At 37.9% G+C, this 13829-nt stretch overlaps 1 protein-coding gene across 1 annotated transcript in view; it reads right to left on the reverse strand.

Moving 5' to 3' along the window:
- Positions 1–4488: 4488 nt before the first annotated feature.
- The window catches only part of LIN7A (lin-7 cell polarity scaffold A), a 133239-nt gene continuing 123898 nt past the window's right edge, over positions 4489–13829 (reverse strand). Inside the window, exons 5-6 of the mRNA XM_022559946.3 lie at positions 11881–12099; positions 4489–5603 (exon numbers count right to left, since the gene is read on the reverse strand). Of these exons, the coding sequence (XP_022415654.2) occupies positions 11881–12099 (219 nt within the window). The 3' untranslated portion in view covers positions 4489–5603. The remainder of the gene's footprint in view (positions 5604–11880; positions 12100–13829) is intronic.

A 13829-nucleotide genomic window follows, 5' to 3' on the forward strand; every position in this document is an offset into this window, starting at 1 on the left:
GAACTTAATTCATTTTACTTAATAAATCCAAATATTCAGGTGCCTTCAGCATCTAAAAGTCCCTCTATATTCATGCTTTAAAAGAACTTAAATTTGAGAATGAAGACAATAATTCCAGTCTGGTATCTAATACTTTTACTTCCCAGCAGCATATTACCACTTTGGTCAGGTTGAACCACTGCACAATTTTGCAGCTCTTTCAGAAAAATAATGAAAACAATTAGAAAGACAAGATCACATGCAATGGTGAGAAAATAGTACTATGACCCAATCTTTCCCCATAAATGTGGAATATCCTCGATTCATCTCCCCATTGTGTATTTATTATAAGCCCTTACAGCAAGGGATTTTGTTCTTTCAGTTTTTTTGTTGTTGTTTTTTTTTTTGTAGCACCAAATAGACACAGTGGCTAACAATAAGTAATTCTCAAAAGTCATTGCAATAGTTATCACATGTCAGAAATTTTCTGGATCTGTACTTTTATCCATTTCCCTGGCTTGAAGTGTTCTTCATGAGAGTAAGCTGCAACTTAAGATTGAGTTCTCACTCTGTTTCTGCCACTGATGTGGTTTGTTGATCATAATATTTTACTAATATCTTTTTATATACTACTTTACAATTTCAAAGAACTTTTATATACAGTGACCCATTTATGTTACTGACATTTATTTTAATGTAATGGTGTCCCCCAAGCCACAGATAACGCTTAGACACATGAGCTTTTGTGTTATACTGTGTGGGTTCAAATCCCAGTTCCATCTGCTAACTGTGTGACCTTGGACAGGTCACATATCTGTGCTTCGGTTTTCTTGTCTATAAAATGGAACCTACTAAATAGAGTTGTTGAAGGGATTCAATGATATAGTCTATGAATGTACTGAGCATAGTAAGAGCTAAATAAGTGTTAGTTACGAATAAATTATTACCTACCTCACTGGTAGGAGCAAGAGCTAAATAAGTGTTAGTTATGAATAAATTATTACCTACCTCACTGGGGTATAACTATGATGTTTGGGTACACTGAGCAGCATTTTTTGAGTGGTGTGTTTAGAAAAGCAAGTTCACATAAATATGTGCAGAGTCTTTCATGATTTCCATGATTTCCAAGTTCACATAAATATGTGCAGAGTCTTTCATGATTTCCATGGGGTAAGGGATTTCATTTCTTCTATTAGCTGTGAAGAAGGATCCATTAGACAGTAACCCTAGTTATTGCTAGAGCAAGTGTTGAGGAGCCCCTCACAGCAAACTCCATGGGGGTGCCGCATCTGTCTTGTTTGCCATTGTATTTCCAAAACGTAGCATATGCTAGGTATACAATAAATATTTGTTAGATGAATAAACACATGGGAAAGTCTTAATTGCTATGTGATTAATCTTTAGCTCAGGTACATTCTAAGAGTCAAATAAGAAAGGAGAAGTGATCTTTTGAAAGCAGGAAAAGATTTAGAGATGGTGTCTCCAATTACAATGAAAGCCTTAGAGAAAAGTGGTTAATATATATTGAAGGACATATTAATAATATGCTTGATGATATGAATTTTCTTTTTAAAAAATGAAAATATTTTACAAAATTTATAAATGGAGTTCCATGTTTGGATCATCCTTGTCCTATAACTCAGGGACCTTTCATAAATAGCTAGAAAAGTTGAGTTTTATTCATTGTAAAAACTCTGAATCCCCAAACATTCCTATCTAAGTGTTCTCAAACCCTTGAAGCCTTTGAAGTAATTGATTCCAAATTCATATATCTAAAAAGTATTTATAAAGAGTCAATTCTGGTTCTAATTATGTAATTCAGAAATTATAATGCCAATCAGGATAATATAAATTGGTGAAATTTTTCAAATTATCAGAAGGCAAAATTCATTTTTTTGTCTAATTTCATTCATTTATTTAGTTGTCCATTCATTCAACAAATATTAATTGAGCGCCTCTACTGTGCTGGCATTATCCCAGATGCTAGGGATACAGCAGTCCACAAGGCGGTTATAGCCCTTTCTCAGGGATTTTATGATCTAGAGAGGGATGAGATGGGTAGGACTACCCCATGTTTCAGGAGATTTTGCCTTACGTTGGCCTCCCTGAATCTTCAGAGCATTGATTTCTACTTCATGATGCTGTTAAAGCTGGTCTTACTAACAGGCTGTGTCTGTGTGATAAACACAAACTAGCCAAAAGATGAGAAATTCAAGCATTATTCACACATCCACAAATATCTATAGATGTTAAAAATAATGTAGACAAAGTATTCCAACGTCTCAGAGTCCTATGGGCACAGTTGAGTAAAATGAACTGAGATCAGATCAGTTTGATTTGTCATGGTTGAAAACTGCATTTGTAAATTGGTATAATCCATCTCCAGCCAAGTTCTTCAGAGACAGCCTTGAATTCTTAAAAAGCTCCTGAATGACAGATTTTGTATTAAGATCTTAGCATTGTCTTAAAAGATAGTCGTAGTTCACATAACTAGAGAATTCCCTATTGATTACATGATTGAGGAAGCACAAAATCTGTTATTTTTTCCAAAGTCAATTGTAATTTAAGCTCATTATCTCCCTGTGGAGGTTCTATTTCAAATGGCAACAGAATCAAAATGTAAATGCCTCAGTGAAAAGGTTTAAGGATTCTTTTACTGAACTATGCTGTGTATTTTGCCTTCAAAATCACAGCAGGAAAGAGTTTAGAAAAATCTGGCCACCAATTAGGTCAAGGGAAAGAAATAAAATTCAGCAGGATCGAGTTTAGAAAAATCTGGCCACCAATTAGGTCAAGGGAAAGAATTAAAATTCAGCAGGATCACTGATGAATAGTCGCAACAGATCTTCCCCCAACTTTTAATATCTCATTTGTTTATAGTAAAGCTTCATGTAAGAGCAACATGATATGTCTTTATTTTAATATGATTTTGGACTTGTCAGTGGCTCTAATATGATCAGTAATAATAAAAGGCATTAATACAAGTTGTAGTAACTTTCTTCCTTTTCCCTCTGGCTTCAGTGAACCTTTAGACAACCACAAGCAGCCTCTCTAAGTCTACTGGCTACTTTTGACGAAAGTAGCTACTTTTGACGAAAACTTTAGGGGAAGGCTTACATTTCAACAACTAGATTTTACTGAAGAAAACTGGCCATCTGACTGGTCATTTGTAAACAGGACTAGTGTGACATGTAATCTGTCCTTAGATGCCTTAGGTGTGACGGATTGCCCCTTCACTTGGACAAACGACTTGTTATACATTTATTAGCACAAAACATTATGCAAATGAAGCATAAAATACAAAGGTTTCCAGAAAACACAAATGTAAGCTGTCTGCCCATTTGACAGTTGCTTCTGTAACACCATGACAATATTTATATTGCCATGAAAACATATGATAACTTAATAGTAACCAACCACTTACGGCTAAACGAAAACATACCTTAAGCTCCAAATTTATACAGTGTACTGAGATGTGTTGAAATGACCATTTCCTCATCACAAGGGTGCAATGATTTCCCTTTATGACAGTCTGTGGTATAGCCTGAATAGCTTGAATATTTTTCTGTTAAATGATAACTAAAATATATGTTTTATTAAATTTTTCTTATAAAAATGGGAACTACCTCTTTCAAACTGAATAATACTCCTGTATTCTTCATTCATTCCCTTAGTCATGCTTACCTCTTTTGTAACCCTATTTTACATAACATTCAGGGTCCTCACCCTTGCTCCACCCCCACTCCAGTTCTCTCTAGTAAAAAATGATACGTGTTCAAGAATGGGAATCTGTTACCACGGCAGGACATTGCTGAAATAGGTGCACCTCCTGGTTTCCTTACTGTTTGTCCTCTGTTGAGTGATGGGCTATGAAGAGTAGGCAGAACTTGGTATTGACAATACCACCACCCGACAGGGCAAAATGAAACGTGGGGTAGTTCCAATTGGTTTTATTTTCAAGAAAACAGTTCCTAAACTGAGCTTCATAAATTTCTAATTTGAGGGACTATCTGAAATGTGAAATTTATTGTCTCTTGGGGAATCAGTTTCTTCATTTGAGAAAACGGAATATTCAAATATATGCCTCAAGTTTTAATGATCTCTCTAGAATGTTTCAACTGGACATTTATTCTTTCTTCAGGTACATTTGTGTGGCTAAGGTATTTAAGTGCCCAAATAATTATTGCTTCCTGCTAATTTCATAAAGTAAAATCAGACTTATGTGCCTAGATTCACCATAAGTTAAAAGTTATGATCAGTATAGATGATTTTAACAGATCATTTTATAGTAAATGATACTTTCTGAAAGACATCTCACTATTTACGTACATGAATATGTGTAATGAAGTAGGTATATTTTTACCCTAGAAGCAGCAGTATCTTTTCATTCACAATATTAGTATCTCTGGTTTCCATATGCCTAATTTTAAGAGGAATAATACTTTTGATCTTATATTGCCAAACATATCCAGTTTATACTTGGGAAAAATGATCTAGATTTTGTATGACATATATTTGTGTATATATATATATATATATATATATATATATATATATATATGCACATCCATAATTTAGTTTTGTAAAGCCCTAAGCTGTGAAATATCAAACAGACTTCTATGACAGCACATCCGTGTAGGTAAAAAGAGTTTAAATTTCTCCAGTTTATCAATCAAAAATATAAAATTAACAAAAAATATTGAGAGCAGGGTTATATATAAATATCATACGAGGATCAGTTCATGAAGCCGGGTCCTTTGCTAGTATTCTCTTACCAGATTCATAACACTTGGTAAGAAAAGACCTAAGTTTGTAACAAATACACTCTGATAATATATATTTTGTGGAATAAAAGACATTATATTCTGTTAGAATTAATAAGAATAGATACAAGCAAGACTTAAATTAAAAAAAAACAACAAGAAACAGTACTAGAGTTCTCTATCCTTGCTTTTAACTAAAAGTTGAGTTGAAATTGCCCACTCTATTAATGCATAATAAAATTCATGGAAACAGAAAATAAAAAGCCAAATGCTTCTAGAACCTGAATTGAGTATAAATATAGTATAATAACTTGCCATTTTCAAGAGGGGAACAGAGGTTGAATTTGCAATTAACTGGAATTCTAATTCAGACAACTCAGCAATACAGAGTGGAACAGGTCTGGGTGAGGGGCAATGTGTAGGTTTCTTTTAAGTGGCGACAACCTTGAACTGATGCAGTTTGAACTATAGCCTAATGAGGGATTTGTTATTCTCTGGAAAAGCTATAGACCCAAGATTCACTTAACCCTGGCCCTGGTGATTTATCTGAAAGTCACGGACTTTATTCTTCTTATTCTGTTTCAGTCTGCAGACTGGAAAACCTCTCCCTTTACACACTGAGAATTCCCACTGCAGTGAATGGAAGGTCTGTGTGTGTAAAGAGCACGTGAGCAGCGGGGGTTTAGCCCCAGAGAAAGAAGGTGTCGAGTTGCCTTTGTAAAGAATTTATACACCACGTGTTCACAGTTTCTTGACAGGTATAATTATCAGTGTTGTCTTTTCCTTTACTATGTGCTGGGATTCTGAAGCACGGTTTCAAACTTGTGACTATTGGGTGTTTGATCAAGTAGCTTCAAGGACCTGAAAGGGGGGGGAAAGAGTGAAGAGAAATCAGTGATTAGTATTCAACTACAATATGCTAAAAATATCAAAGAAGCATGTGCTATGTGAGAACAGCAAGGATTATTTTGGGCGCTATCATTCATGCACAGCCTTCCACATGTGAAAAAACTGTTTGATGTCTGCAAAGGAAGTAATTATCAAATGAGGATGGAAAAGACACAGTTATTCCCTAAGATTAAAGTTTAAAAAATCAGTTTGGAAACATTTCAAATGTAAAACATTTCTTCCTCCCAATTCCAGATGACTCTATTTTTCTTCACGAAGGCAAAGAAGAGATAACTTTTATATATTATGACTCTTAGGGTGATTAGTGTTGCTCCTGCTGAGATACATGCAAGCAAAGCCTCTCTCTGATAGGCTGGAAGCACCAATATCCCTTCTGTAAAGCAGATAGTAGGCCTACGAGGTCAGCCAGCCTGACACAGAGTAGAACAGAGTAAGCAGATGCCCCACGTGGTCACATTTGGGGGAGCAGCCTCCCCAAACATTCCCCCAGACCTGTCACTTTTCTACCATTATGGAGTCATTTCTTTCAGAAAGAACAGTGGTTTTCAATCTTTGTTTTCAAAGCTGCAGATATTTTTATTTCAATGAATGCAGAGCACCACATACAAAAAAAAAAATTTAACGGATTGTCCTGGTTGATGTGAAAGTGTGCGTGGGGGGTAGGTTTGCCATCTGCCTCCTCTGCATCAGAACTCTCCAGCCACCAAGCCTTCTAGAGAAATGCCTAAAAGCACCTTGGGCCTACAGCATGGAACGGAAAGTCAAGCATGAGGCCACTGTGCTTCTTCAGGAGTCACCTAACAAGACACTGCGTAAAAATATCACCTGCCATTAACATTCTAGCTACTATACTACTGCCACTACTATTACTATTGAGTGCTCACCAATTGCCCATATTTTGTAAAGAGTTTTACATATTTTTTCTTATTTAATCTCCAGAACAGACCATTTTCATGAGTCTCACATTGAATAACTTCCTTCAAGTCCCTTAGCTACCAGGTGACAGAGCTACCAAGTGACTGAGTTTTTAATCCATTAACTTATCATACAGTTACATGTCCTAAGGGAATGGGACTTAGAGCAGATGAATTTTAGTAAGAGTCTTGGGTCTCTTCATCTACCCAGAGGGGGAGTAGGCCTGAGGGATATGCCAGCAGCTGAGAGAGCACTGGGCATCCAAACTGTGCATCACTGAGATACCCACTGGGAAGAACCACCTGCACCAAATGTTCTCATTATTCCCCTCATTCCCATGATTTACAATTGAACAGATTAATGGTTCATTGTTTTTAAAAATAAAAGCCTCATTTTCACATTAGTTTAAATTTTGTTGATCAAATTGCTTTGCTAATTTTTCAATGAGCCACTGTGGTAGGCAGAATAATGGCCGCTGAAATATGTCCACGTTCTAATCCCCAGAACCTGTGAATATGTTAGATTCCATGGTAAGGAAAATTAAAGTTGTAGATGGAAGTAAGCTTGCTAAACAGCTGATGTTAAAATAGGGAGAGTATCCTGAATTGTCCAGGTGGGTCCAATGTAATTAGAAGTGGAAGACGGTGAGAGAAGAAAGACTCAGGGAAGGGGATGTGATGACAGAAGCAGAGGTCAGAGGGACGCAATGTGAGGACTCGACCATCACTGGTGGTTTGGAGGGTGAGGAATGGAACCAGGAGGCAAGGAATGCAGGCATCCCCTAGAAGGTGGAAAAGGCAAGGAAATGAATCTTCCCCTAGAGCCTCTGAAAGCCCAGTGAGACTGTCTTGGGCTTCTGTCCTACATTATTACAAGAAAATTAATTTGTATTCTTTTAAGACATTAAATGTGTTTTGTAATTTTTAGGGCAGCAACAGGACACTAACAGAGCTGTAATGGCGAAGTACTCTGAAGCACAGGGCACTGTTTTAGAGGTCAGTGGTGAGGGTTAGCGCCAACTCTAAGCAGTGTAAGACTGACTTCCTGGAAAGCTCATGTGAATGTGTCTATGAGGCGGGATGGGATATAAAAGGGCAGGTGCCATTGAAGAAAGAGGTAGAGCAGCACAGCTGTTAAAGGAAAGAGGCGGGCTTCCCTGGTGGCGCAGTGGTTGAGAGTCCGCCTGCCGATGCAGGGGACACGGGTTCGTGCCCCGGTCCGGGAAGATCCCACATGCCGCGGAGCGGCTGGGCCCATGAGCCATGGCTGCTGAGCCTGCGTGTCCGGAGCCTGTGCTCCACAATGGGAGAGGCCACAACAGTGAAAGGCCCGCGTACCACACACACACACAAAAAAACATGAGATGATGGGCTTCCCTGGTGGTGCAGTGGTTGAGAATCCACCTGTCAATGCAGGGGACATGGGTTCGAGCCCTGGTCCGGGAGGATCCCACATGCAGCAGAGCAACTAAGCCTGTGCGCCACAACTACTGAGCCTGCACTCTAGAGCCCGCAAGCCACAACTCCTGAGCCCGTGTGCCACAACTGCTGAAGCCCGCGCGCCTAGACCCCGTGCTCCGCAACGAGAGAAGCCACCGCAATGAGGAGCCCGCGCACCGCAATGAAGAGTAGCCCCTGCTCGCCACAACTACTGAGCCTGCACTCTAGAGCCCGCAAGCCACAACTCCTGAGCCCGTGTGCCACAACTGCTGAAGCCCGCGCGCCTAGACCCCGTGCTCCGCAACGAGAGAAGCCACCGCAATGAGGAGCCCGTGCACCGCAATGAAGAGTAGCCCCTGCTCGCCACAACTAGAGAAAGCCCACAGGCAGCAATGAAGACCCAATGCAGCCAAAAGTAAAAATAAATAAAACAAAATAAAATAAATGAGCTGCTTATGGGGTGGGGGACAAAATAGGTGAAGGGGATTAAGAGGTACAAGCTTCCAGTTATAAAATAAATAAATCATGGGACAATGTATAGCATAGGGAATATAGTCAATAATACTGTAATAACATTGTATGGTGGCAGGTAGTAACTAGACTTATCGTGATGATCAATTTATAATGCATATAAATGTCAAATCACTATGCTGTATGCCTAAAACTTAATAATCAAAGTCAACTACACTTCAGTAAAAAAAGAAAAAGAAAAAAAATGCTTAAAGCTGAATAAATGTGACACTTTCTCACAAAAAGTGGGTATAGTATTAAAAAGAAACCTATATTCATATTATCTGCTTAGGTTTCTGTAATGTAATTATGTAGTGATCATATTTACTACATTTAAGAAATGTAGTATAATCTTCCTGATTAACAAAGATGGAAGTGAGGGAAAAAGACAACTGAGATTCACTTCAGGAGAAGTTTAAAATTAAAAGTAGGCATAAGACACGTTTTCCACACACTACTTGCATTCAACCTATTTTCCATCTGTATGTACCACTGACCATTGCTAGTTACTTAATAACTTCTACCATCTCAGACAAAATATTATTTCTAATTTATAGAACAGAAGTTACATTTCATGTGATAAACAGTAAGACAATATCTGACAAGTATTTTTGCTTTACCTGGTCTTTGCTTGACTTGTCAAACTTAAAAAAAAAAAATCAGAGATCTGTTCAAAGTAAATAGTTTTAGATCTCTTCTCAAAAGCAACCACAGTATGAGTTAGCAAGTGTAACAAATCCCATTTAATCCTTAAAAAATCTAATTAATTAAAAGTTGAACAAGAGCTAACGTAGGTCTCTTTGACTGAATCCACCATAAAATCCATGGATGACATGACAGAGTTGTACTTTGCTTGTACTTGAAATGGTCACTGCAGTTTCATCTCAAGGGTCCATGATCCTGTGCACTACAAGTGCTGTCTTGGCAGGCATAGATATAAATTTCATGTTCACTTAAACAGAGCTTTACCGTATCCTGTGCAACAAATAAACATGGTTTTAAATGCCTTTTATTAAAAATGTTACTCTTCGATAATGAGACAGTAGGAAATTCTCAAGTGATTTAATGAAGACTGATGGAACAGAGAAATGGAATTGAGTACGTGGCCCAGCAGTATTTATAGCCAAGTTGTATACTTCCAAAGATGACTGAATGAGCATAAATACTGGAAGCTTTTAGTAAGACCTCAGAAGTCGGAATGACAACATACTTTTAAAACATTTTAAAACAATTTTACTATGGGCCAGTGTGGTAAAACAATTTAGGAGAATTGGTACAAGTCTGTATTATTGAGAATGGAAGAAAAAATGTGTTCAGGAGAAGAGTGTCAATGTTTGAAGAATACTGGATTGTTATTATTAGCAAGAAGACCTTTGCAAGGATTCTGAAAGTACAAATGTGAAGTACCTTTATGTTTGAAACGGATTAGAGAGAAGAAGGATATGGACAAAATGACTTGTCTGTATGCATCCAAATCATTGCGTCATCCCAGCCCAAACCACCATATCTCTTGCCTGGACTCCTATATAATAGTCTCCTAACTGGTCTCTGTTTTTACTCTTACCCTGCACTAATCTATTCTCCCCATAGCAGCCAGAGTGATCTTTTTTAACACATAAATCATGTCACTCTTTTGCTTAAAAACCTTCAGTGGTTCCCACTGCAATAACATCTAACTTCCCTAAGCAGTTTAAAAAGCTCTCTATAACCTGGCCCCCATCTATCTAACTGTCCTTCTCACTCTTTATTGCGTAACTACCTCAGCTTTCTTTCTATTCCTCAAACGTCAAATAGGCTCACATCTGCCTCAGAGCTACCGTACTGGCTATTTCCTCCTCTTCTTATGCTCATTTCCTGGCTTCGCACTGTCATTCAACCTCAGCTTCAATGTCACCTCCTTTGAGGGGTCTTCCCTGATCACCTCACAGAAGGTCACCACCTAGCCAGTCTCTATCAAAGCACACGATTTTAACTCTACAAAGTACTGGTCTCAATAGGATATTTTTTATCTACTTGTAAATTAACTATCTCCTCCAACCAGAATGTAAACACCATGACAGCAAGGATTTTGCTCTGCTCCTGCTGTTTCTACAGCCCACTGAACAGTGCCTGGCCCATCACGGTAACAAATAAATATCTATTGTTAAATAAATGTAGTTTTTAGAATGGAATGTAATTTTAGATAAAGACACCAATCTGTGATATATATATAACAAAACTAGCAGGCTATAAAGAAAGATAGTTGAATCCCCAGAACTCTGTGAATAAATCCCATACTCTTTTTACTTCCCCATGCAGCTTCTTTTCATGAGTGGCACAAAAATGTTGAAAATCTCTTCTCGAATTCAGTGTGTGCAAATAGTAATCTGATATTGAATGAGTTAAAACCACCATTACCCACTGTCATCTTCCCAACAACATTTGAACCTCATTTCAAATACACATTTGCAGACATCACAGCATAGAGGTATATAACAATATGAACTGTCTCTTCCAAAGGATAGCAAGGAAAATTTATGTAACTCCAGAATTTCTGATGTTGGCACATGAAATACTTGGCAAAATAAGAAGGGAAAATATTCTATTACAATAATTCTTGTAAGTGTGGTTGTGGGGAATCCATTGAAGCTATTGCAGCTTTGTATCATTCATCTAAAACATGGTGTTTTAGTGATACTTACTGTGAAGGGGTGTTTGAGGATTAGGAATGACATGTGAGAGCCTAGCACATAACAGGCTCTTCAGACATGGTGATTTTCACTCTTAACATTTTTTCTTGAATTTTCTTTAAAACATGTAGCAAAAACCTGATTTAGCATTCTCTGTCACAAAGTGGAATTTAGAAAAAGGCAGGTGTACCTTAGACACATTTTAACTGAGCACCCAGACAGAATTTCAAAATCTCTCAGAGCATAAACACTGCCAGGTCTCTACTGCATTCTTTTCAGTGGAGCAGTTTTCTAGTAAACTGTTTCAGTTTAGTTTGTACACTGTGCAAAGGCAACTGGCCAAGGAGGTGAGGGGGGCTGGAATCTAGCCCACACTCTTGTCATATAGCCATGTGCCTGAGGATCTGGGTTTGCACAGAGGCTGCATTTTTGTAGCTTGTATAAAGGCATCATATAGTATGTACCTGGCCTCCTAAAGAATATCATTTTTCAAAAATACATTTGCAAGGAATATGGCTGAATGACACATAAAGTAAGCAACTGTCTTGTTTACATTTTCTGAGGTCATTTTTTTTATTTGTTTGATTTTGTTTGGATTATTAAATCTAGTAATTATGTTCCAGCTGTCTAAGAAACTATATTTAAAAAAAAAACCATGTAAGGGACTTTCCTTGTATAGAAGAAGGCACCTCTTACCTATGACATGTGGTTTTGCTGTGTTTGTTGCTGCCGCTGCTGTTGCTGTTGTTGAATTAGCAATTGTTGCTGCTGCCGACGCCGGGCTGTCCGTAGCTTTTCAAAGCGAGCCTCCATTTCTTCCAAGACTTTCGGGGTGTATCGGACCACCAGCTTGACGCTGTCTTTAGCAGCCTTGAGTAGTTCCACAGCTTTCTCATGGTGTTCTCCTTCCACACTCTGAAAAGACAGTGACATTTCTTAAAGGGGAGAGTTTCCATGTTCTTTTCTCGAGAGCCAAATGTGAAATTAGTGTCATAGTACAATCCTACTCTGAAATTTCAAAAAGATATGGCAAATGAGATGTATTGCCATTGTTATTATTTATTACATTTGTAGCTGAATCGTGGGCAGGTTAGGCTGCACTAGGGTACAGGATGGATTGAATGGAGGTTCAAGTTAGGAGGGTGAGAAACAGTGAAGAACTAAACGATAACACTAACATTTAGAATGGAATTTCTAAATTTCACCTGGAAGAGTAAATGCACTAGTCTGGACACTTTGGAAAAAATTTAAAAAGAGTAACGAATGGGGACTTTGCCTATCTGATATTAACATTCATTAAGAATCTAGGGCTTCCCTGGTGGCACAGTGGTTGAGAATCTGCCTGCCAATGCAGGGGACACGGGTTCGAGCCCTGGTGTGGGAAGATTCCACACGCCGCGGAGCAACTAGGCCCGTGAGCCACAGCTACTGAGCCTGCGTCTGGAACTTGTGCTTCCCAACAAGAGGCCGCGATAGTGAGAGGCCCGCGCACCACGATGAAGAGTGGCCCCCGCTTGCCCCAACTAGAGAAAGCCCTTACACAGAAATGAAGACCCAACACAGCCAAAAATAAATTAATTAATTAAAAGAAAAAAAGAATCTACAATGCTTAAAGCAGTGTCTTATTGGTGTAGTAAGGAACAGTAGAACGAAACAGAGTCTAGAAGTAGATCCATCATATATAAATCTTGATTGTATGATAAATGTGAAATTTGGACCAAAGGGGAAAAGGACTGTTAAATAATGATGTTGAAACAACTAAAATAAAGCACAGGTCAGTGTTCATCATCTTGCAATGCAAAAGGAATTCTTAAGTAAAAATACCAAGAAACCCCCCCACAAAAATCAGATTTAAAGATTGTAAGTTTCTATGTCTCACACACCATGAAAGGTCAAATAACAAACTATAAAAAATATTTTCAATACACGACAGTCAATTTGTTAATATTCTTCAAATGAAGAGCTCTTACAAGTCAGTAAAGGTCTAAGCAAAATAGGTGAGAGAACTCATGGACAAATAATAATTTTTAAAATGCCCAATAAACCTATGAAAAAAGGTCCAAGATCCCTAATAATTAAAGAAATATAGATGAAAAAATATTTCATTTTTAATTTAAAAATGGTAAAGATGTATTTTTAAATATGGTGTATTGACAAGGACGTAGGGAAAAGGTACTCATATACTGTTAATATAACACAAACTGGTACAGTTTTTCTGGAGGGCACTATCGTTATGCACTGGATAAACCCTTTATAAATGAAGATTTTTACTTTCAGGAAAATTTACTAAGGATAAAATCAGATATACACACATACCTATAAGATAGATGTGATGTGACAGAAAACAAAAAATAAATTCTTGGCTTTTGAGTTTCAGAAATACTCTTTGAACGTCATGGCACAGACAATAGTTGGGGAAACTATGTTTACTATAAGTAAACTCAAAGAGGCTCCCTTTGTGTGTGTGTGTGTGTGTGTGTTATTTATTTATTTAACATCTTTATTGGAGTATAATTGCTTTACAATGGTGTGTTAGTTTCTGCTTTATAACAAAGTGAATCAGTTATACATATACATATGTTCCCATATCTCTTCCCTCTTGCATCCCCCTCCCTCCCACCCTCCCTATCCCACCCCTCTAGGTG

The sequence above is a fragment of the Delphinapterus leucas genome, chromosome 11 (assembly GCF_059928025.1).
Source record: "Delphinapterus leucas isolate spDelLeu-1000000601 "Yukka" chromosome 11, BTC_Dleu_Yukka2, whole genome shotgun sequence".
Taxonomy (NCBI): domain Eukaryota; kingdom Metazoa; phylum Chordata; class Mammalia; order Artiodactyla; family Monodontidae; genus Delphinapterus; species Delphinapterus leucas.